General features: G+C 35.7%; 1 protein-coding gene across 2 annotated transcripts in view; it reads left to right on the top strand.

The window, feature by feature from the left end:
* PDE1A (phosphodiesterase 1A) overlaps positions 1–25,875 on the top strand; it is a gene marked incomplete at both ends in the record, with an annotated part of 341,142 nt that overhangs the window by 216,731 nt on the left and 98,536 nt on the right. For both annotated transcript variants that reach the window (XM_079710186.1, XM_079710187.1), the window contains one exon: positions 12,916–13,029. In XM_079710186.1, the coding sequence (XP_079566312.1) occupies positions 12,916–13,029 (114 nt within the window). The remainder of the gene's footprint in view (positions 1–12,915; positions 13,030–25,875) is intronic.

The following is a 25,875-nucleotide window of genomic DNA, read 5'->3' as shown; positions in this document are numbered from 1 at the left end:
TGGAAATAAAAGCAAAAATAAACAAATGGGACCTAATGAAACTTAAAAGCTTTTGCACAGCAAAGGAAACCATAAACAAGATGAAAAGACAACCCTCAGAATGGGAGAAAATATTTGCAAATGAAGAAACTGACAAAGGATTAATCTCCAAAATATATAAGCAGCTCAGTCAGCTCAATATCAAAAAAAACAAACAACCTAATCCAAAAATGGGCAGAAGACCTAAATAGACATTTCTCCAAAGAAGATATATAGATTGCCAACAAACACATGAAAGGATGCTCAACATCACTAATCATTAGAGAAATGCAAATCAAAACTACAGTGAGGTATCACCTCACACTGGTCAGAATGGCCATCGTCAAAAAATCTAGAAACAATTAATGCTGGAGAGTGTGTGGAGAAAAGGGAACACTCTTGCACTGTTGGTGGGACTGTGAATTGATACAGCCATTATGGAGAACAGTATGGAAGTTCCTAAACAACTAAAAATAGAACTACCATACAACCCAGCAATCCCACTACTGGGCATATACCCTGAGAAAACCATAATTCAAAAAGGGTCGTGTACCACAATGTTCATTGCAGCTCTATTTACAATATCCAAGACATAGAGGCAACCTAAGTGTCCACTGACAGATGAATGGTTGAAGAAGATGTGGCACATATATGCAATGGAATATTACTCAGCCATAAAAAGAAATGAAATTGAGTTATTTATAGTGAGCTAAACATTGTAAACATTGTTTACATTGTAAAGCAAGCTATACTCCAATAAAGATATTAAAAAAATACTTTTCCATTATATATTCTCCAGTGGAGTTATTTTGCTCCTTTAAATGTAGAATGTAAATATATTGTAAAGAGCAATAATGTCTTCCATACAATTGTTCCCATTTTTTTCAATGATACCAGTTTTGGGGGGAATTATTTATTCTATAAAATAAAGGTATCAAGGAGCTTTACAATTATAACATTGGCGTCTGTGGGGAAAAAAAAGTATCTTAAAAAGACTTTAAATCTATAAGCCTTGCTTCTTAGACTAAGGTTAGAATTTAATTTCCTAAGCATTGACCTACAGAGTAGACCACACAATTTCATTATTTAATGACTTCTTATCATCATTTTTTATCATGTTAGGATTAGAGGCATGAAGGACTTAGAAAATGACATAGAAGCTTCTAGTTCTGGCAGTACCTATTTGTGTTTTTGTGCACTCCTGCATATGGCCATATTTTAAAGTTAATGTTAATATCACTATAGATATTCTTTTAGCTTTACATCTTCTGCTTCTTAAGATGACATTCTTACAACCATATCCTTCTCACTTTTGTTCAGTTAGGTCAAAAATGGGGACATTGACAGAAATATGATGAGTATCAATTCTCTTTTAAATTTAAATTATTAATGTACATATCATTAATGCTTTACAGCATTAGGGATATCCTGGACATTTTTATCCTAGAATTAATGAAGACATGCATAGACACACGGGATTTTTCAGTATAATATTCTTAGTCATGTAGGTGGTCCTTTTGCAAGATAGGGTCATGTAGCAATCTCAGAAGGTAAGTTTAGAGTATATGAAGTGCTTGATTCTGAAAACTACAACCCTTTATACTGAGTATTTTTTCATTTAGAAAGTGTCGGTTCTATATTTGAATAAAAAAATCATCATTTTCTACAGCTCAGTACTCTGTTCAAAGGTAGAAATTATTTTTCTTCTGCAACTGCTTGATTGAATCTCAGATCCAATCAATTATTTTCAAAGATGGTTTCTATTTTCATTTCTATCTTCTTTTAAATGTTCTGATCGTTAGAAGGTAAGGAAGTCCCACCAAAAAGCTACGAACATCAAAGCCTGTTCAACACCTAATATTCAGGCTGATTTTAAAAGTCTTATGAATTATCAAAATTAGTGTCATTCTCCTTGAAGAAAGATCATTAACAGTTTAATGCTACTTTCAATTTTTTATCACATCTTTCATGATAGTATATATTAAAAATTTAAGCATTTTAATAAAATTGATGAAAAATAAAGATATGTAACAGAAGCATCTATTTAGCATATATGCTTTTTCTATCTCAAATTACATATTTCACTGTGTAATTTATAATTTGACAAGTATGAACATCTGTGTACACCTATGAAACCATCACCACAATGAAGAAAACGAACATTTCCATTACCCTCAAAGTTTCCTCCAGCTCCTTTGTAACACTTCCCCTCCTTTCCTGCTTCATCTCCTCACTCCCAGGCAACCTCTGATCTGCTTCCTGTCACTGTAAGAATAGCTTACATTTTAAACATTTTATATAAATCGAATCATACATATGCATCTATCGTATTTCACTCAGCATAATTATTTGAGATTCACTCCTGTCATTATGTGTATCATTAGTTCATTCCTTTTATTGCTGAGTAGAACTTCTTTGGATGGATATGCCCCAATTTGTTTTTCCATTTACTAGTGGATGAACATTTGGGATGTTTCCAGTTTGGGGCTATTACAAATAAAGCTTCTATGATGCTTATGTACAAGTATGTGTAAGGACATAAATTTCTTTTTCTCTCCATCAAAGAATAGAGTGGTTGAGTCACATGGTAGATACATGTGTAAATTTTTTAGAAACTGTTTTCCAAAGTGATTGTACTTATTTACATTCCCAACATCTGTGTATGTAGTTTAACTTGCTTCACATCTTTGCCAATATTTGGTATGATTAGTTATTTTAATTTTAGTCATTCCCATAGGTATTTGATTATATCTCACTATTATTTTAGGTTGAATTTTTCCTGGTGACCAGTAATTTTGAGCATCTTTTCATGTTTGCCATGAATATATCTTCTTTGGTGATAGAAAAAAATCATTGGCAGATTTTGTATTGGATTGTTTATCTTGTTATTATTGAGTTTTGCAAGTTCTTTATATGTTTTCTGAAAATCCTTTATCAGATATATGGTTTGCAAATATTTTCTCCCAGTCTGTGGCTTGTCTTTTAATTCTTGAAACAATGTTTTTGAAGAACAGAAGTTCTTAATATTGGTGAAGTTCAACTTATTTTTTCTTCGTAGGTGTTGTACCTAAGACATCTTTGGCTGACTCAAGGTCAAAAAGATTTTCTCCTATGTTTTCTTCTAGGTTTATAGTTTTAAGATATACATTTAAATCAGTTATGCATGTATGGATCAAAGTTCCTTTTACACATGGACGTTTTTAATGATCCAGCACAGTTTGTCGTAAAGGTTATCCTTTTTCCTCTAGATTATCATTGCATCCTTTTCTGAAATAAATTGACTATATATGGGGGGTCTATTTTTAGACTTTATATTCTGTTCCATTGATCTGTTGTACTATCTTGTTGCTAATAATGTACTATATTATGCCATTTATTCTGTACTGATTACTGTAGCTTTAAAATGTCTTGAAGTCTTATAAGTCTTGAAGTAGTGTAAATCCCTCAACTTTGTTGTTTTTGTAAAATTTGTTTTGACTATTTTAGCTCCTTGATTCTATGTGAATTTCAGAATCAACATGTCAATATATACAAAAACAAAAAGCCTACTGGGATATTTACTGGTGTTGTATTGAATCTATAGATAAATTTGTGGAGAAATGACATGTTAACAATATTGGGTCTTTCAATCCATAAACATGGTGCATCTCTCCATTTATTTAGGTCTACCTTTATTCCATTCAGCAATGTTCGTTTTCAGTGTATAGGGCTTGCACATACTTTGTCAGATTTATATCTAAGAATTTTACATTTCAGTACTATTGTAAATGGTATTGCTTTTCATTTTAATTTCAGATTGTTCATTATTATTATAGACAATGATATTATTTTTGTATATTTTTTATGTTGTAAACTTGTTAAAATCATTTATTACTTTTTATTACTTCTAGTAACTTTTTGTTATATTTCATCAGATTTTCTACTTAGACAATCATGTTGTCTGTGAACAAAGACAGTTTTATTTCTTTCTTTCCAGTCTGGATAGCTTTTATTCTTGCCTTATAGCTTTGGTTGAAAGATCCAGTGAAATTATGAATATCTGTGGTGAGACTAGAGCCTTGTTCCTGATGTTTGAAGGAAAGCATTCAGTCATTTAACATTATTTATGACATTAGCTGTAGATTTCTGTAGGCTCCCCTCTATTCCTAAAATGCTAAGAGTTTCAATCAGCAATTGATGTTGGATTTTGTCTAATACTGTTTGAGTATTTATTAAGATGATCATATGGCTTTTCGTAGTCTCTTAATATAGTGAATTACATTGATTAATTTTTCAATTTTATAACAACCTTTCATTCCTGGGATAAATCTCTTTTATGATGCAGTATTCTTTTATGTACTGGTGGACTTGATTTCTTAAAATGTTAAGAAATGATTACATTTATGTCCATGAGGCATATTCATTAATACGTTACTGCTGCTGCTTCTTTTTCTTCTTTTAATGTTTTCATCTGGTTTTGTTATAAGGGTAATTTTGTACTCCTAGAATGAGTTGGGATTCTTTTTCTGGAAAAGTTTGTAGGGAATAGGTATTATTACTCCATTAAATGTTCGTAGGAATTCGCCAATGAAGTTGTTTGGGCCTGAAGTTTTCTTTGTGTGAAAGTTTTTAACTACAAAATCAGTTTATTAATTTCTTTTTGAAATTTAGTAGCTTGCGTCTTTTAAGGAAATTATTTGTTTTGTCTGAGTTGTTGAATTTATTGGCATAATGTTTATGTTATTTTTTTAACTTTTATTGGAGTATAGTTAATTTACAATGTTTTGTTAGTTTCAGGTATACAACAAAGTGAATCAGTTATACATATATATATATATACTCTTTTTCTAGGTTCTTTTCCCATACAGGCCATTACAGAGTATTGAGTAGTATGTTATTGTTTTAATTGTAACTTTTAACATCCTTGCTTACTTATTCTATCATTTTTGTAGTTTCTGGGTCAATTTTGACTGACTGATTTTTATCCTCATTATGGATCAATGTTCCTTCTTTGCGGGCCTTGCAATTTTTTTATTGGCTGAAAAATCAGTTGGGAAAACATCATGCACAAAATATTAAAATTATAGTGAAAGCCAGAGAAATATCAATTTCATAAGTGAAGGATAAATGAACTGTGGTTTAGTTTCTAATTCGAGAGATCACAGTGGATAAAAATCTTCTAAGTACCTATGATATAGATAGCATCCCAGATATGCCTGGTAATTAAACATGATTCAGACAGTTAAAGATGGGATACGGGGGAAAGGGATTTCAGTAAGAAATAAGAACTTGAATCTAGGATGATGTGAGAGTGTTTGAGGCACAGTGACTAAATCAGTTTGCTTGGAAATTAGGGAAAAGAAGTAATGGGAAATGTATGTATTCCAATATTTGACAACATTATTTGCATAAGTCATGCCATTCCCAGAGATTACAGATATCTTGAAGACAGGTACTGTGGTGCATTACGTGTGTGTATCCATATATATGCATTCTTATATTTACTCATATAACAATTTTTCTTACACAGTCCCAGTTGCAGTAATAAATGCTAAATAATTATTTATTTAATAGACTTGGGTTTTAATACCTTCTTGGCAATATTATCTGCTTACAAACAGCTGGTCTTTGCTGTTTGATAGAACAGCTCTTGTTTGCTACCGTGCAGGGTAGCCAGTGGAGTCTCTATCCACAGATTGCTGAATTGCTGGGCCAGAAAGTGCTCAAGTAAGAACATAAAGTACATATACTTATCTTAAGCTTTGGGAACCAGTAGAATATACCTAGTCCTGGTATTAATGTACTGTTTTTCACTCGGCTTGCTTACTCTGATGAAAGAAACCAAATCATTATTTAAAAGGGTTTTTACTAAATTTAGGGAACTTATTTATTTTATCATATGATTTTGTGATTTCTTCTTCAGTTCTGAGAATTTGCTCATAGGATAGTTTAGGAATTAGATAAATAGTCTATATCTTCTTAAAAAAAATAAAAAAATTTGTACAGATATATTCAGTAAAGCCTTAATGCTTTGGAACCCACCAGTTTAGAATGTATGATCATTTGAAAATGATTCATGATAATGTTTGGCCTTGTATTATCTACAAGGGGAAACTAAAGCCTAAATAAGATTGTTGGGGATTACTGTATGCATAAATTGATTACAAAAGCAAATTCACAATTGAAATAACAAATATATAAACTGTTTGCTTAACATGCTGTTCTAATTATAAATAATCTTTTTACAATACAAAGGTTTTTCTTTTTAGGTAAATAGAAATGTGTACTCACTAAAGGAAATTTTGTGCATACAGGCAGAGGAGATAAAGGAAGTCCTAATAACACTGCAAAATATATTTCTGGCGTTTTGGTATTGACATAGTGAGTTTAGAGCTGTGTGTGTGAGAGTGTGTGTGTGTCTGCATGTGTGTCTGTGTGTGTCTGTGTATAGGTGGCTAGGGTTTTACAGAGTTATAACCATGTCTAATTAGTTTTTCTAGTTGGGGGTAAAACGTTTTTGGAGTATTTTTTTCAAAGCTATTTCTTGTGTTAGATTCTATGTTTATACCCCTATTAAGATTTTTCAAAGCTATTTTCTGTGTCAGATTACAGGTTATTACCCCTATTAACATATAACAATTTATAGTGTTTGTTGGTTTTAAACTATATCAAGATATCTCTGTGAAAAAGCATGTTCACTGTGTAAGTGTTAGAGCCTTTTGATGTCCCAGGTTTCATCACGTGTGATCTGCTGATGGATGACTCCCTGGGAACAACTGCAGGCTGTCATGAGTTAGGAAGTGAACCTGAGTATAGTTTACCAGGAGTGTCCTCTCTCATTTTATATGATAATTTCTGTATTCTTGAGTTCCTTATTTTGATTCATTTTTTTAAATTAATTTTTATTGGAGTATACTTGCTTTGCAATGTTGTGTTAGTTTCTACTGTACAGCAAAATGAATCAGCCATGCATATACATATATCCCCTCCCTTTTGGACCCCCTTCCCATTCAGGTCACCACAGTATATTAAGTAGACTTCCCTGTGCTACAGAGTATGTTCTCATTAGTTATCTATTTTATACATAGTATTAATAGTGTATATGCGTCAATCCCAATCTCCTAATTCCTCCCACCCACCCCCCTTTCCCCCTTGGTTTCTATACCTTTGTTCTCTACGTCTGTGTCTCTATTTCTGCTTTGCAAATAGGACCATCTATACCATTTTTCTAGGTTCCACACATACGCGTTAATATACAATATTTGTTTTCTCTTTCTGATTTACTTCATTCTGTATGACAGACTCCAGGTCCATCCACGTCTCTACAAATGACCTGATTTCATTCCTTTTTATAGCTGAGTAATATTCCATTGTATATATGTACCACATCTTCTTTATCCATTTCTCTGTCGATGGATATTAAGTTGCTTCCTTGTTCTGGCTATTGTAAATAGTGCTGCTAGGAACATTACGGTGCATGTATTATGGAAAATAGTATGGAGGTTCCTTAAAAAACTAAGAATAGAACTACAATATGACCCAGCAATCCCACTACTGGGCATATACCCAGAAAAGACCATAATTTGATTCATTTTTTATTCATTTGATTTATCAGTTAGGATTGGGTTCAGCTGCATTTAAAAAAATCTCAAGACCAGTCCCTCCCATCAGAAAATTTGCACAAGCCTCTTAGATAGCCTCATCCACCAAAGGGCAGACAGCAGAAGCAAGAAAAACTACAATCCTGCAGCCTGTGGAACAAAAACGACATTCACAGATAGATAGACAAGATGAAAAGGCAGAGGGCTATGTACCAGATGAAGGAACAAGATAAAACCCCAGAAAAACAACTAAATGAAGTGGAGATAGGCAACCTTCCAGAAAAAGAATTCAGAATAATGATAGTGAAGGTGATCCAGGACCTCAGGAAAAGAATAGAGGCAAATATTGAGAAGATGCAAGAAATGTTTAATGAAGACCTAGAAGAATTAAAGAACAAACAAACAGAGACAAACAATACAATAATTGAAATGAAAACTACACTAGAAGGAATCAGTAGCAGAATAACTGAGGCAGAAGAATGGATAAATGACCTGGAAGACAGAATGGTGGAATTCACTGCTGCGGAACAGACTAAAGAAAAAGGAATGAAAAGAAATGAAGACAGCCTAAGAGACCTCTGGGACAACGTTAAACTCAACAACATTTGCATTATAGGGGTCCCAGAAGGAGAAGAGAGAGAGAAAGGACACGAGAAAATATTTGAAGAGATTATAGTTGAAAACTTCCCTAACATGGGAAAGGAAATAGCCACCCAAGTCCAGGAAGCACAAAAAGTCCCATACAGGATAAACCCAAGGAGAAACACACTGAGAAACATAGTAATCAAATTGGTAAAACTTAAAGACAAAGAAAAATTACTGAAAGCAGCAAGGGAAAAATGACAAATAACATACAAAAGAACTCCCATAAGGTTAACAGCTGATTTCTCAGCAGAAACTCTACAAGCCAGAAGGGAGTGGTATGATATACTTAACGTGATGAAAGGGAAGACCCTACAACCAAGATTACTCTACCCGGCAAGGATCTCATTCAGATTCGATGGAGAAATCGAAAGCTTTACAGACAAACAAAAGCTAAGAGAATTCAGCACCACCAAACCAGCTCTACAACAAATGCTAAAGGAACTTCTCTAAGTGGGAAACACAAGAGAAGAAAAGGACCTACAAAACCAAACCCCCAAAAATTAAGAAAATGGTCATAGGAACATATATATCGATAATTACCTTAAAAATGAATGGATTGAATGCTCCAACCAAAAGACACAGGCTTGCTGAATGGATACAAAAACAAGACCCATATATATGCTGTCTACAAGAGACCCAGCTCAGACCTAGGAACACATACAGACTGAAAGTGAGGGGATGGAAACAGATATTCCATGCAAAGGAAATCAAAAGAAAGCTGAAGTAGCAATACTCATATCAGATAAAATAGACTTTAAAATAAAGAATGTTACAAGAGACAAGGAAGGACACTACATAATGATCAAGGTATCAACACAAGAAGATGATATAACAATTATAAATATATATGCACCCAACATAGGAGCACCTCAATACATAAGGCAACTGCTAACAGCTATAAAAGAGAAAATTGACAGTAACACAGTAGTAGTGGGGGACTTTAACACCTCACTTACGCCAATGGATAGATCATCCAGACAGAAAATTAATAAGGAAACAGAAGCTTTAAATGTCACAATAGACCAGATAGATTTAATTGATATTTTTAGGACATTCCATCCAAAAACAGCAGATTACACTTTCTTCTCAAGTGTGCACAGAACATTCTCCAGGATAGACAACATCTTGGGTCACAAATTAAACCTCAGTAAATTTAAGAAAATTGAAATCATGTCAAGCATCTTTTCTGAACACAATGCCATGAGATTAGAAATGAATTACAGGGAAAAAAATGTAAAAAACACAAACACATGGAGGCTAAACAATATGTTACTAAATAACCAAGAGATCACTGAAGAAATCAAAGAGGAAATCAAAAATACCTAGAGACAAATGATAATGAAAATACAATGATCCAAAGCCTATGGGATGCAGCAAAAGCAGTTCTAACAGGGAGGTTTATAGCTATACAAGCCTACCTCAAGAAGCAAGAAAAATCTCAAATAAACAATCTAACCTTACACCTAAAGGAACTAGAGAAAGAAGAAGAAACAAAACCCAAAGTTAGCAGAAGGAAAGAAATCATAAAGATCAAAGCAGAAATAAATGAAATAGGGCTTCCCTGATGGCCCAGTGGTTGAGAATATGCCTGCCAATGCAGGGGACACAGGTTCGAGCCCTGGTCTGGGAAGATCCCACATGCCGCAGAGCAACTAGGCCCGTGAGCCACAACTAACGAGCCTGCGGGTCTGGAGCCTGTGCTCCGCAACAGGAGAGGCCATGACAGTGAGAGGCCCACGCCCCGCGATGAAGAGTGGTCCCCGCTCACCGCAACTAGAGAAAGCCCTGGCACAGAAACGAAGACCGAACACAGCGAAAAATAAATAAATAAATAAAAATTTTTTTAAAAAGAAAGAAATGAAATAGAAACAAAGAAAACAATAGCAAAGATCAATAAAACTAAAAGCTGGTTCTTTGAGAAGATAAACAAAATTGATAAACCATTAGCCAGACTCATCAAGAAAAAGAGGAAGAGGACTCAAATCAATAAAATTAGAAATGAAGAAGGAGAAGTTACAACAGACACTGCAGAAATGCAAAGCATCCTAAGAAACTACTACAAGCAACTCTATGCCAATAAAATGGACAACCTGGAAGAAATGGACAAATTCTTAGAAAGGTATAACCTTCTAAGACTGAACCAGGAAGAAATAGAAAATATGAACAGACCAATCACAAGTAATGAAATTGAAACTGTGATTAAAAATCTTCCAACAAACGAAAGTCCAGGACCAGATGGCTTCACAGGTGAATTCTATCAAACATTTAGAGAAGAGCTAACACCCATCCTTCTCAAACTCTTCCAAAAAATTGCAGAGGAAGGAAGGAAGTCAGAAAGAGAAAAACAAATATTTTATATTAACGTATGTATGTGGAACCTAGAAAAATGGTACAGATAAACCGGTTTGCAGGGCAGAAGTTGAGACACAGATGTAGAGAACAAACGTATGGGCACTAAGGGAGGAAAGCAGCGGGAGGGTGGGTGTGGTGGTGTGATGAATTGGGAGATTGGGATTGACGTGTATACACTGACGTGTATAAAATTGATGATTAATAACCTGCTGTATAAAAAAATAAATAAAATAAAATTCAAAATTTAAAAAGAAAAAAGAAATCTCAAAATAATAGTGGCTTGAACATAACTTTTTTTTTTTGTCCTCTCATGAAGTAAGTCCAGATGTAGGTGATTTCATTCAGGTGGATTCACAGCATGGGACCCAGACCTATTCCCTCTTCCTTCTCTGCCATTCTTAGTAGGTAGCTTCCTTTAGTCAGATCACTTTATGATCCTATATAGCTCCTGGACCTTCAGACAGTTCCACTGCATTCCAGGCAGTAAGGAACAGGCAAGGGTATAAGAGAATCCCTTCTAGCTGAGTTAGCCCTCTTCAAAATAACTGTTCTGAAAGTCTTACTCAATGACCTTCTTATTCTCCTTAACCAGAATGCAGTCATTTGACCATACGTAGCTTTGAGACAACCTGGAAAATGTAGTTTTTTAGTAGTGAAAATTGCTAACTTAAATAATAAAAGAGTTCAGTTAGTCAGAAAGAATGGAAGGCAACCATCTGAAGTTCACATGGTTTTTAAGACCACATCATACAACCAAATACAGCAAAGCCGTACAACCAAGCTCTACCAAACACTTTTCACAAGAAGGATACATGACTGGAATATTTTTAAGCCATTGCAAAGTATGGCACTTTTTCTTTTGCTGCCCACATAAAACATAATTTCACTAAGTATAATGTGCTTGGGTCATAAGCATTACAGTAATCCCTCAAAATTCTATGTGTTGCTCCTTTATCATCACATTCGGTGTTTTACACAAGCCTCAAAGCCAGGCTTAATATTTTCTTTCTAAGTAACCTGTTTTAGTTATTATTTTTGTTTTGTTTTACTTTGCTGACTCTGTACAAATAAGACTTGTTTATTGATACATGGAATTTATTTGGCAATGTTGTTGTCTGCTAATATTTTATCATACAAAAGTATATGGTACAAAAAGTAATTCTTTGTAGCTTCCTGAATAAGAAGTTTTAATCTAGGTGTGGCTTTTTTCTGTGGAGAAATAAAGTATTTCTTATGGATGGAGAAATGTCAAATACCCTTGCTGAAATTTTTAACTTGCCTTTATACCCTAAACCTTGATATTGGAAATCACCTAAAGTAAATTTTCAGAAAATCTGTTACACTATCTTTAAGACAGTGCCTAAAAGTATATAGACTCCATTCTCTCTGAAATACATTTTCTTAGGAATGGAATTAAATTCTGTCTGCTGATTTAGGAAAATGGGTAAATTGTCTTCACAATGTTTATTTATAGTGTGTACTGACTAAAGAATATGTTTTCTTTTTCTGCCTAGTAAAGGGCAGTATCTTCAGAAACACTGGATTTATAATTAATGCATAGAAGTTTTTTAAAGTGTTAGAAACTTATTGAGGTAATTTGTATTATCTCACTCCATGAGATATCTATTGCTGCATAAAAAATTATCCCAAAATTTAGTGACTTAAAACAATAGTATTAATTACATCACAGTTTCTGTGAGTCAGAAGTCCAGGCATGTTCTAAAATTTCTCAAACAATTGGGATACATCATCCCATGGGCAAAAACAAGAGAAAATATTTTACAGTTTTCCTTCAAGTGAAAAACCATTGCAGTAAAAATACTAAGCATGCATACATATATATTTTTCTTATCTTAATTATATTTTCTTGAATCTTTTGCCTTTTATTTTTGTTTTTACTGCTATATACAGTGAATAATTGCTACAATGGTAGTCAAAAGAGTAGACTTTAAATATTCTCTTAGTGCCAACTCTGAAGAAGCAAAACAGCCATAAAATAAATTCTGTTAGAAATACTTTTATGAAAATACCTATATTGTTTTGAATTTTCAGAAAAACTATGTTTGAAATATGGTACCTAAACTAGCAACCTATAGCCTTAATATTATTGAGAGGTGAATATAATTTCTGAGTCATTTAAGTGATAAAGACTGATCTTAATTATACCCCAAATATACCTAAAAATATTTCTATTTAATGACCTGGAAAGATATACTGAAAGTTTAACCCAATTTGTATATTTAATATTGGACTATTTTCCATACAGTTATGATAAATCTCTTTTTATTCTTCTTTCTTTTTGGCCAACTTTTGGAAATAGACTAAGATGCTTAGTGAAGCAGCTGGAAAAAGGTGATGTTAACATCGTAGACTTAAAGAAGAATATTGAATATGCAGCATCTGTGCTGGAAGCAGTTTACATCGATGAAACAAGGTAAGTTTTAATCTCCTCTCACTTTTTACTTTTTGCCTCTCTTTTTTTCCCTTTTTCTTGACCCTCCTTTCATATCTTAGCCATGAAACCAAAATCAAAATCTTATTAAAACTTAAAATGTTCTTCTTCATGTAGCTATGGAAGAATTATGATTCTTTCTTTAAAAAATACAAATTTTAATCCAAATGCTTGAATACTAAAAAATAGTCAATAATAAAGTCAAAAAATAAACAAATTAAAGTCTCCTTTACCCCTACTCTCTCTGTCCTTAGGCCCAGATTTTTAAATGTCGGAGACACTGTAGGCTTACACTGATTTTCGCTGATGTAAGAATTTTCCTATTATCTCAAGATTGCAGAGTTCCTTCTGAAAAAATGGGTGTCACATGCCCACATATTCTTATGATATTTATCTATCAGACCCTCTATGCAGGGCTTGCTAAGGGGCAGTCTCCAATGTGTATTTGATTATCACCTAAACCCCATCACCCAGCCTGAGAATTAGCAGAATGGTAAGGAGATTAGGAAATGGCAATTCATTTGAAGAGTGTTGTTAGCCTAGTGCTGTGGCTCTCCACCAGGCCATTTGCCTTCCAGGGGTCATTGGGCAATTTCTGGAGACATTCTTGTTTTGTTGATGGGGCTGTGCTACTGTTACATAATGGGTAGAGGCCAAGGATACCACTAAACATCCTAAAATGCACAGGAAAATCCCCCACAACAAAGAATTATCTAGCCCCAAATGTCAATAGCATGGAGCTTAAGAAAACTTGGCCTAAAGGGAGGACTGTAAAGAGGGACCCTGTGGAGGGAAAGACATGCACTTCCAGACTTTAGCACAGAAAAGGTACTGAGTTTTTTCAGTCATGAGGCAGGTGGAGTAGAGAGGTCTTTTAAAGGTATTGACCAAATGATACCGACTTCAGAGGGTGGAAAACAGCCTTCATGGAGTGATTGTTGATATAGAAGCCAGGGTAGGAATTGTAAAAATTCAGCCCAAATATCAGAGAACAAAGTACCCTCTTGGTGTAGTAAGCTGTCTCTGAGTGACGCACAAAAGCTCCCCACAGAAAAAAATAACCAACATTTGGGTATTTGTCACACAGATGACAACAAACACACCAGTCTTGTAAGGCGCTTTGACCCCTGCCTCCCCTCCACATTGCTGAGCAAGGAGAAGCAGCAAAGTGGGTGGCACAGGGGGCGGGACATGGAGAGTGAAGACATTCATCATGCCCCTTCTCTTCCACAGGTGTCCCTGCCTGTGTCAGGCCTGAGCATGGGCAGGTGAGAGACGTTAAGTCAGATGTGAGACAGGTTTTTATATATCAATGTGTACTGGACTTACAGACACACACACATACAATAATTTATTTAATAGGTAAAAAATTCATGACTCAAAAGTCAAAACAATGTGAAAAGGTACGTTATGAAAGTCTTGTCTCCACCTGTCTCCCGGTCTACTCAAGTTCCCCAAGTCATACATTTCTTATGTATATTTTCAGTGATTTATTATAAATTTTTATTTCATATTTTCCCTCTGCCTTTCATAGAAGGTAACATACTATTCATAACTTTCATTCTGATTTTTTTCCCCTCAAAAAGGAAACTTGATCTTCCTATATCATGGACTGACATTTAAATTTTAGACAATAAGAATTTTTACTGGCAACTGATAGAAAAGTGCGTGGTGAGGACCATGCTGCACAGGTGATTCTTTGTCCCCAGAACAGAACTCCTCTGTTAAAGCACAGTGTGAAGTCATAACTTAAGAAAAAAAATCATAGGTATACTTTTAGAATGATTTTTTGGTTAACTTTCACTGAATATATATAAATGTATATGATTCTTCTATGTGAACAGAGATTCAAATTGTAAATTTTTTAAAAATCAGGTATTTTTCCTATAATTTCCTTGCCTTCATTTTTGTGTGTGCTGTTTCTTGTTCACAAGTTGACTGAACTTAATGTATTTAAGATTTCTTCAATCTGTCCTGGACATTTCATTTTTTATACTTATTTATAAAACTGAAGAACTTTTACCTTTAATAATTATTTGGAGATTTACACTATACATCTTGTAATGACATAATGCAAACTATCCATTTTGCCTAAGTGTCTCATCTTTCATTTGATAGACTATTATATGCTTCATCTATTGATTTCTCTGTTGTATTTCCTTTTCCAGAAAATTATGATTTCATAGATATTTTTTAACGTATTTCCCCAAGATCCCTAATTCACTTAAACATATGTTACATTTCAAAGTATAGTTCCTTTTCTTTTGAAATTTGCTCTTTTGTGGGAAGAAAAAAATGCTTAATTGCTTCATGATACAATGTGGGGTTTTTTCCTCTTTACAGCAAAATATCCCAGCTGTTAACAACACATCATTCCCAATTTTTACTCAAATGGCACAAAATTTTTCACTCTTTTATTTTAATGCCTCCATGGCATCATGAATTTTAAATTGGATTAATGATAATACCCCACATTTGTACCATCTTCCGAGAGCTCTTAGCTTCATTATCTCATGTTAATCTCACCACAATCCTGTGCAGTTGGCAGGGTGGTCATTACTTTCCATATTTTACTAATGAGAGAGCCAAAGCTCTTGAAGTAAACTGGTTTGGCAAAGGTCACAAACCTAGACTTTGGCAAAACTGTGACTAGTAACTAAGGTATGACTTTTTTTTTTTTTAACATCTTTATTTGAGTATAATTGCTTTACAATGGTGTGTTAGTTTCCACTGTATAACAAAGTGAATCAACTATACATATACATATATCCCCATATCCCCTCCCTCTTGTGTCTCCCTCCCCACCCTCCCTATCTGACCCCTCTAGGTGGTCACAAAGCACTGAGCTGATCTCCCTGTGCTATGCGGCTGCTTCCCACTAGCTGTCTATTTTACATTTGGTAGTGTATATATGTCCATGCCACTCTCTCACTTCGTCCCAGCTTACCCTTCCCACTCCCTGTGTCCTCAAGTCCATTCTCTACGTCTGCATCTTTATTCCTGTCCTGCCCCTAGGTTCTTCAGAACCTTTTTTTTTTTTTTTTAGATTCCATATATATGTGTTAGCATACGGTATTTGTTTTTCTCTTTCTGACTTACTTCACTCTGTATGACAGTCTCTAGGTCCATCCACCTCACTACAAATAACTCAATTTCGTTTCTTTTTATGGCTGAGTAATATTCCATTGTATGTGCCACATCTTCTTTATTAAAGTATGACTTCTTACTTAGTGCTCTTCCCTCTATAACTGGCTCCTCTCAGAGTATTGCTATCAAACAGGATGGGTTTCAATGACCTCTGAAAGATTTAGATGACAATGTGTAAAACATTCTGATGAGTGGAATTGTGAATTCTCGAAAAAACAATCCCTAACATTTATTACTAATAGCCTATTATTATAGCTATGTGCCAAGAACTCTCCTAGGCATTTTAATGCACTATTTTATTTAACCATCACAGCAATTCTAATGAGACAGAAGCTTTATTATTACCATTTTACATATGAGCAAAGAGAGTCACAGGAAAGTTAGGTGGCTTATGCAAGGTAACACAAAGGGTAACTTAAAGAATGGAGTTAGGGTCTTGGCAGCCTGACTCTAGAGCCTGGCTTTTAAGCACAATTCTCATCTGCATCCCTTTAGCCACTTCTGACCAAAAGGTGATTTCAGAGACTTATTGGAGGTTTTGATGAAAGCTCACATGATGTCAGGTTTGTGGGACCCAGTGGTGTATGGATTATGGTTACATCTTTTCCCAGCTCTTCCTTCAGTGATGTCATACCGTTAGCTTGAAATTGGCTATAGGGAGAGTATTTATACCATGGAAATTGGCAAATGCTACAAATCAGGATTTGTTTTTATTCTGGAGAGCCTGTGATTAAATATTGTCATCATGCCACTGGTTAGACCTAAGATTACCTTGTACATATCTTCTAAGACTGTGATTTTATGATTAAAATATCAGCTTAAGAAATTTTAAAGCAAAATTACTTGATGTGGTTTGATTTCCTATAGACTTAGTAAAACACAGCAGGAAACTGAGGATATTTTTGTTGAGATGTATATATAATTATTAAAATTGCATTTGCCTTAGAAATATTAGTAAAACAGAGATAATTTAGAATGAGGAGGGATGAATAAGCATTTAGTTTCTTTTAAACTTTAAATTAAAAAACTGCTGACTTTTGAGATTTTTTCATGGAAAATTCTCTTTCTAGAAAAAATGTTTCAGTAAGTATTCAAGAGAGGCATTTGTTTAGGGGAGGAGCTGGATTACAAAAAAAAGATTAAAACATAATAAAGCAGAATAAAACAGAAATTATGAATTGGTTTAAATACCCCCCTACACACACACACACACACACACACACATACCTTTTCCCACTAAGCCTTAGCAGGATTTCAATTAAGAAAACAAATCAAAACACAAAATGTCTCTTGAAATATGATATGAGTAAGAAAAATAGAAAAGAATTTCTGATAGAATTTGAATTCTGACCTTCTTTGAGGGATGATAGCACAATTCCCTAATGAATATAACTATTGTTTTTTTGAGAAAACACTTTCAAATACAAATGCCAACATTTTATGAGTTCTGCTTTCAGATGTGTCCCTAGAGGCTATTGTTTTTCAAAGCTGCACAGTTATAATCCAGAAACATGTGACTTTAAAAAAAATTCTTTTTGATCATCCTTATTTGGATTTGGATGCTGCCAGGAAAAGTAGCATCCTTGGCCTCATGAATTGCTATTCATGAGGGTAGGCAGCTGACTGGGAGGTATACTTTCAGTGATGGATATTATGCTTACTAATACCACCCTACAACACAATTTATAACTTTATTTTCTTAATGTGAACAAATCTAAGTCTTATGATTACCACAGTTTGATCACAGACTCTGGTTTCAGAAAGAATGAGGTGTTCAAAGTCTGGATGCTCCCCTCAGTACTCTTTCTTTAAGCAAGTGACTCAACTTCTATACTTTCTAGCTTTATCATCTGTAAATTAACAATAATGACAATGCTTAGTTTCTAGCTTTATCATCTGTAAATTAACAATAATGACATGCTAACCTCACAGTGTTATTTTGAGGATTAAATGTAGCACCATATCTGACAGAGTAAAAGTTAAATAATAACCAATTTTTGTTGTACTAATAAAATGCAGATACTTCTGGGTACATAACACAATAAAGATGTATAATTTATAGAAAAATATCAAATAATTTATTGAGAGAAATTTTTGATCCTGAAAAAATGAAGTCAGGTGGGCTCAAGTTACCAGGAAGTGAAAACAAAGTGCAAACTGATGGAAACAAACCTTAATAATATACACATCTTGATTAAAAAAAAAAATCTTCAGTTGACTCCTATGCCTTACTACGTCTAAAGGTCCTTAATTTTGAGAGGTTGTCTTGAGTGAGAATGCATGCATGTCAATCAGTACTTCAAGAAGTTAGTCTGCTAGCAACTGAGTGAAATCCAGGGCACCTTGAAGTGTAAGTCCCTTGAAATCATCAAGTACTGGAATTTACTAAGGAATATTCACTCATGACACATCAAGTACTGGAATTTACTAAGGAATATTCATTCATGACACAGATATTTTCGAGCCAACAAGAAACAGGGATGTTCGGAGTTAGAGAGAGAAACACAAGCATATTGACAGATTACAAGAGGAAACACTAAGTAGCCTCAGTAAATTATATCCAGAACGTGGGTATAACATGGTATAAAAACTGTAGAGTCAAGATTCCAAACCAGACATGGTTGGACTTGCTGAATGTTAAAGAGTTTAGTTCCCTGGCAAAGTTCCCTATGCCCATTCTCAAAGACATGGCTTCTAACGAAAGAACTTAAAGTAAAAAAAAAAAAAAAAAGGTCTGGAATGCGCTAGATATATGGGCCCTAGAGCTCAGAAATATGGTGCCATATTACAGATGTGAATTTGGGGATTATAATCCAGGAGTCTCAGGGTTTTTCTTTTTAATGCTTTATTTCAATTTCAATATTCAGAGCTCCTATACTAATTCAATATGTTTCTCAGCCCAAAGTTTTTAAGAATGCCCAGTGAATGTTTACTTATTTAACCAATTTGTCCTGGCTGTCACTTTCCTCTGCAGCCAGCTCTCTGGCTTCAAACTACTGATTTGTTCCTCTGCAGTTCACCTATTTCCTCCTCAAGTCCAGCAATCCACAGGCTGGTACTGCTCCCAAGCATGAGCTCAATCTCTTCCTCCAGTTCCCCAAACTGAAGCTAGCATCAGCTAGGCTCACTATAACTGCTACAAGACCTCTCAGAACCCACAACTCAACCCCTTCCATAGAGGTCCCCTACCAGGCATTTCTCTGCATCCTCTAAGGTCTAAACCCATCTTGTAAAGCCACCTTACCATCCCCTATGGAAGTGTCTTTCAACATGTTTTCCTACCCTGAATTCAGGATCTCCAGCTACAAGGCCAAGAAAAAGGAAGTGGGCTATCAAAATTAATGTCAAGGTGTGCATTCATCTCCAGGATCAACACCTATGCTCAAAGACTATGCAGTCTAAATCCATATTTAGAAAAAGAATGACATTTTTCCAAAAGACACAGAATCTGCAGTGATGTAGCTGTGCTCACAATGAAGATAATTGTGCACATTACTACTGTTCAGAGTTGTCTAGTCTCTTGCAGTCACATTGTCTCCATCTTCTATGTGCCAGAGTTGAGACTTCACTTTATTTTTGTGTAACTGAAAGACCTATTTAAAAGATTTTTTCATAACACAAAAGAGCAGTCTGCCTCTGAAGGTAAAATAAAGCCTCTGCAGAATAAAACAAATTATTTTTTGACTTTTCAAATGTCAGTTTTTCTCACCTCCTACTATTAAGGTTTTCAAAAACTCTTGGAGTTCCATCTCAAAATGGTCAACATGTTATCCTAGTAACTGAAGTCAAGGGAGAGGATGAAAATGCCAAATAGAGGTGTGGAGTGAGAGGGTGGTTATGGAGGGATGTGGGAACACAGCATTTAAAGTTAGGCATGGAGCTACTAAAGAGGATACTCAGGAAGTATAGACATAGAAGCTGGAGGCAGATCTGTAAAATATGGAGTAGCAAAAGCCAGCAGAGAGTAGGGTTACTAAATATTGTAAATCAAATGCCACAGGGAGAACCACTGGATGCAGTTAGAAGATTCCTGATGCCTCTGAAGTGGAGTTTCACAAAGAGAAAAAGCTACCTGCCAGATTATGGAAGTATGAGGAACTGAAGTGAAATGGCTCTGGAAGAAAGCAATGTGGACTGTTTTTCAAGAATTTTCCAGTAGGAAAAAGCAGCAATAGAACAGTCTATTAATGGGGACATATTTTTTTCATACTTTTTTTTAGAGTGGAAACCTTCCATTACCCTTGAGATAGAGTTTAAAAAGAAATTCTGGTTAAAGAGAAATAATAACCATAGAAAGATTAGGTCAAGAAATTATTCCTTGTAAGTTGGTGCAGCCACTGTGGAAAACAGTATGAAGGTTCCTCAGCAAACTAAAACTAGAATTACCATATGATCCATCAATCCCCGCTGCTGGGCATGTATCCAGACAAAGCTATAATTCAAAAAGATACATGCACCCCTATGTTCATAATAGCACTATTCACAATAGCCAAGACATGGAAACAAACTAAATGGCCATAGACAGATGAATGGATAAAGAAGATGTGGTACATATATACAATGGAATACTACTCAGCCATAAAAAAGAACAAAATAATTTGCAGCAACATGGATGCAACTAGAGATTATCATACTAAGATAAATAAGTCAGAAAGAGAAAAATACCATATGATATCACTTATATGTGGAATCTAAAATATGACACAAATGAACCTATCTAGGAAACAGAAACAGAATCATGGACATAGAGAACAGACTGTTGGTTACCAAGGGGGAGGGGGTTGAGGGGGGATAGAGTGGGAGGTTGGGGTTAGCAGATGTAAGCACTTATATATAGAATGGATAAACAACAAGGTTCTACTGTACAGTATGGAGAATTATATTCAATATTCTATGATAAACCATAATGGAAAAGAATATAAAAAATATATATATGTATAACTTAATCACTTTGCTGTACAGCAGTAATTAACACAACATTGTAAATCAACTATACTTCAATAAAAAAGAAGTTATTCTTAAGTTATCTAGGAAAACAGACAAATAGCCAAGCATAGGTGGAAAATGTGGGTTAAGATGGAGCTAATTAGAGCGCAGCTAAGGGTCTTCAAATAAACAAAACTTGCGTAGCACTGTAAAATCAAAAAGGTTAGCAAGCATTGATTTTAAACTCAGTTGCTCAGCAGGGGTAAGAGTGTGACAATAATTTTTACCAAAATATAGACCATGGGCTCTAAAACTGTGATGTAGAGAGTAAACCCTGGGTGGTTAATCACTACAACCAGCAAGTCATGATGGCACTGACACATGTGTACTCCTTAAACATTTAGAGCAAGAGTAGGGAAGAAGGAAAAAAGAAAAGAGCTGGACTAATGAACACCTTTCATTAACATTTCAGTTGTAAGTGACAGGAAACCCAACCAAACCATCTTAAACTCTCATTGCTGAAACATTGATGGCTAGTGCTGACTATAATCATAGGTCAGTCAGGACAAAAATGATGTCAAGGGATCAATCTCTCTGTTTCAATTACTCTGGAATGACCTCCTGATGCTTTGAGGGTAGCAAAACAAGACGGGCAGTGTATCCAAGTGTTACATCCTCACACCTTCAAATCCAGTGGGAATAAGAGAGGCTTTCCTTCCCAGAGGCTCTAACAAACACAACTTTTCTGTTTCATTGGCTCTAGTTAGGTCATATGCTTATCCCTCAAACTATCATGCCCAGAAGAACTGAATATGCAAGTTCATTGGTCAAGCATCTCATGAGGCAGGTAGGAGGTCAATTTTATTTAAATCACATGCCTAAGAATTGAGTGGAAGAGAGTGCTTTCCTAAACAACAACTATGTCTTCTCTAGAGTGAAAACTAGAATGTTTATGTTAGTACTGCGTGCAGTGGGACCTGGAACAGGGTCTGTGCAGGATGTCGAGCAACTCCTGTCCTAGGTTTGCTCCTACTAATGACAAGCCTATGGGCAAGAGATTTTTTTTCTCTAGTCACTAGTTTCTTACACAGAGATGAAGTCACCAGTCCCTTCCTGTTCTGGAATTCTGTGGTTTTATCCACGGTCCCAAAGTCCCTTGTAAACACTTGCTTATGCCTAAACTACCCTGGCCCCCAGGAGGGTGACAGAGCCTATTGCTTATCATATGCTTAGTGGTGGAGCATTTATAAATTTGGGCTCCTGTATTTTTTAGAGTTGTTTCCATTTGGAGGAGTCCCTGAGGAAATCAATTTGAAGGGCATGTGCTAAGACATTGCTAGAGATCAGTGAATCATTAAAAAGCAAATTATGATTTTTATGAATTCCATTTTTATGGTGTGAGTTGTAGGGAGGGGTGGCTGTTTGGAGTGCTGTGTTTGTAGGCTGTTCTCACCCTGTAGATTGAGTGTGAAAACCAGGCTTAGAAAAAGTTGCAATACATTTTGGTTGATTTTCATATTTTCTGCCATCTGTGGTGTGTTACTTTCTGCAAACTTTCAAAAACAGCCTCCCTAGTGAAAGGGGAAAAAAATAACCTGAACAGATCTTTTGAGAGATAACTGACATAAAAAGCTCCACATATTATGTAAGATCTTACTGTTGTAATATTTTGGATCAATAAAATATAAATGAATATGTCCTGGATTTGAAAAAGATAAAAGTTTTATTATTCTTTTCTAATGATAATATTAATACCAAGATTATTTGATGGTTAATTATATCCAAGGCAACATATTATGTAATTTGCATATATGATTACAAGTAAGTCTCAAAAATTCTATGAATTAGATACATGTATTATTTTCACTATAAAGTTAAAAAATTTGAGACATAAAGAAAATAATTCACTTGCTTAGAATCATATAATCATTAAGTATCAGAGACAAGTTCAAACTGAGATGGAGCATACCCAACATCAATTGTTTTCTTCCTTGGCAATAGAACCCTTTTTTTTTTTTCAATTATTCGCTCTTCTCTGCAAAGCCAAGTGATTCAGGGGAGACCAGTCCTAGCACCAGGCTCAGGATGAGTGTATCCTAATTGACCTAAACCAGTAATTAGTTTCCAATTTCCCAACCAATGAGTTTGGATATGGACATATATTACAATTCTGGCCAATGAGACTAATGGGGGTTCTGCAAAAGATTTCCTCTCCATAGAAAAGGAGTCCTGTGTGTCTGGGGATTGTATCTGTATACCATGCTTGAAAATGATACAACCATCTGGCTACAAGCTTAGAGCTAAACCTAACACTAAAGTTGGCAGCATAGAAAGATGGAGGAAACCTGAGTCCTTGATGATATTGTTGACCTGCTGATTTAAAAAACATAAATCCCTGCTGGAGTCTACCTACCTTTAACTTTCTTGTTAAGAAAAATAATAAAGTCCTCTATAATTTAAGCCCCTTTGGGTTATATTTGATGTCACCTGCTACTGAGAGCATCCTTCTAGCCACATAGGTCTGCCTTGCTCCAAAGCCCATGTTCTTTTTTTTTTTTTTTTTTTTTTCTTGTGGTACGCGGGCCTCTCACTGCTGTGGCCTCTCCCGCTGCGGAGCACAGGCTCCGGACACACAGGCTCAGCGGCCATGACTCACGGGCCCAGCCGCTCCGCGGCATGTGGGATCCTCCCGGACCGGGGCACGAACCCATGTCCCCTGCATCCGCAGGCGGACTCCCAACCACTGCGCCACCAGGGAAGCCCCCAAAGCCCATGTTCTTAATTTCTAATCCTTGTAGGTAGTCACATTATCCTAATAAGAAATCCTAACACAAATGCTTGTTATCTAAGATAGCTACTTAGAATCTATTTTCCCGTAAAAAAAGGTAAGAGGTTGATTGACTTTCCAAGGCAGCTCATAAAACATATTGATCCCATGACACAGTTAAACAGCATAGGTGGTTCTTGGGCAAGTATCAGGTACTGGATGCCATAGACTTAAGTTTTTTCTTATTAAATAAAAGGGTGGGGTTAGGGGGTGGAGTGGGCATCCAGCATCCTTCTGCTCCAGGATCCTAGAAATGTACTGGGGTGTTCCATTTCCCGACTCAGTGTTTGTCTTGGTTTGGAGAATTTCAGGTTGGACTCAGTGTCCCTTCTCAAAATCTCTTCTGTCTTCCTTTCTGACTCCTCTGGATTAACCTAGGGCATCTTTGGATAATAATAGGAATGGAGACTCTGCTCTGACTCATCACATACTCTTCCATTATCTTGGGCCTTTCCTCCTTCCCTGGGACCTAGATTTTGAAACTCAAATCCAGGAACAGGAGTTTTTCCTTCCCCAGGTTATTCTGTGTCATACACGAGTCAATGAATGAAGCCATGGCTGACTATATGGACAAAGGGCCAGGGTAACAGGAATTTTTTTTTTATTATTATTAATTTATTTATTTTTGGCTGTGTTGGGTCTTCGTTTCTGTGTGAGGGCTTTCTCTAGTGGTGGCGAGCGGGAGCCACTCTTCATCGCGGTGCGCGGGCCTCTCACTATCGCGGCCTCTCCTGTTGCGGAGCACAGGCTCCAGACGCGCAAACTCAGTAGTTGTGGCTCACGGGCCCAGTCGCTCCGCGGCATGTGGGATCCTCCCAGACCAGGGCTCAAACCCGTGTCCCCTGCATTAGCAGGCAGATTCTCAACCACTGCGCCACCAGAGAAGCCCCAGGAATTTTTTTTTTAATTGTGATATCATCTTTGCACACATGAAGCAGACCTGACTAAAAATGACTTTATTCCTCACCAAACCACTGTAAATATCTTAATATTTTATAACTTCTAAGACCAGAGACTCTCTGCCTATGTTTTTATACATTTATTCACTTATTCAACAAATATTTATGAAGGACACTATATACATTGATAATTATTTTGCTATTCTGTTTGGCCCTTGTTAACTCCTTCTTGTCATTGCCCCTACTCTTTTAGCTTCATTGGCTTAGAAAGAAATATATTCCTTGTCTTCACTCACACCCGTGTCCTTCAAATATACCCCAGTTCTTCTTAGTAGCCCTTCTCTGCTCCCCACCCCGAGAGTTTGACACTTCTGTATTGCATGGTGACTATAGTTAATAATACTACAATGCATTTTTAAGAGTTGCTAAGAGTAGATCTTAAAAATTGAGAAATTGACTCTTCTATTTTTCAGTTAAGTAACATACAGATCATTCTTATTCATGAAATGAGTATAAAAGATTCACTAATTAAGATACTTTTACTGAGATTCTTCTGCCAATCCCTTCCTGTATTGTTCACCAGCACTATCTCTGACAGTGAAACAACGGGCAAATGGAAATAAGCAGTACTGCTAAGTCCACATTATAGAAAAGGATTAAACCTTACTTTCTTGGCAGAGCTCTTCCATTAATTGACACGTCATGAATGGGTGAGAGCAGTTCTCAAAGTGTTCACAAGAATCACCTGGAGGGCTTGTTAACTCAGCAGGTCTGGAGTAGAGCCCTTGAAGTTCCAGTTCTAACAAGTTCCCAGTTGCTGCTGATTCTGCCAGGGACCACACTTATAGAGGATGTCAAAATGAGGCTACAAGAGGAGAGATGTACAGAGAATGTTAGAAACTTAATGGTTAGAATTTTAAGGTCTTATCAAAGGAGTGTGGCCCAAATATTGCCCCAAGTTGTATATGAAATGACCTTGGGAGCTGAAATGCCTCCCCGAGTCAGGAAACTTCACCACGTACTAGGAGC

The sequence above is a fragment of the Hyperoodon ampullatus genome (genome assembly GCF_949752795.1).
Source record: "Hyperoodon ampullatus genome assembly, chromosome: 8".
NCBI classification, from domain to species: Eukaryota; Metazoa; Chordata; class Mammalia; order Artiodactyla; family Ziphiidae; genus Hyperoodon; species Hyperoodon ampullatus.
The sequence above is the reverse complement of the archived record's forward strand: the minus strand, read 5'-3'. Positions and strand labels throughout refer to the sequence as shown.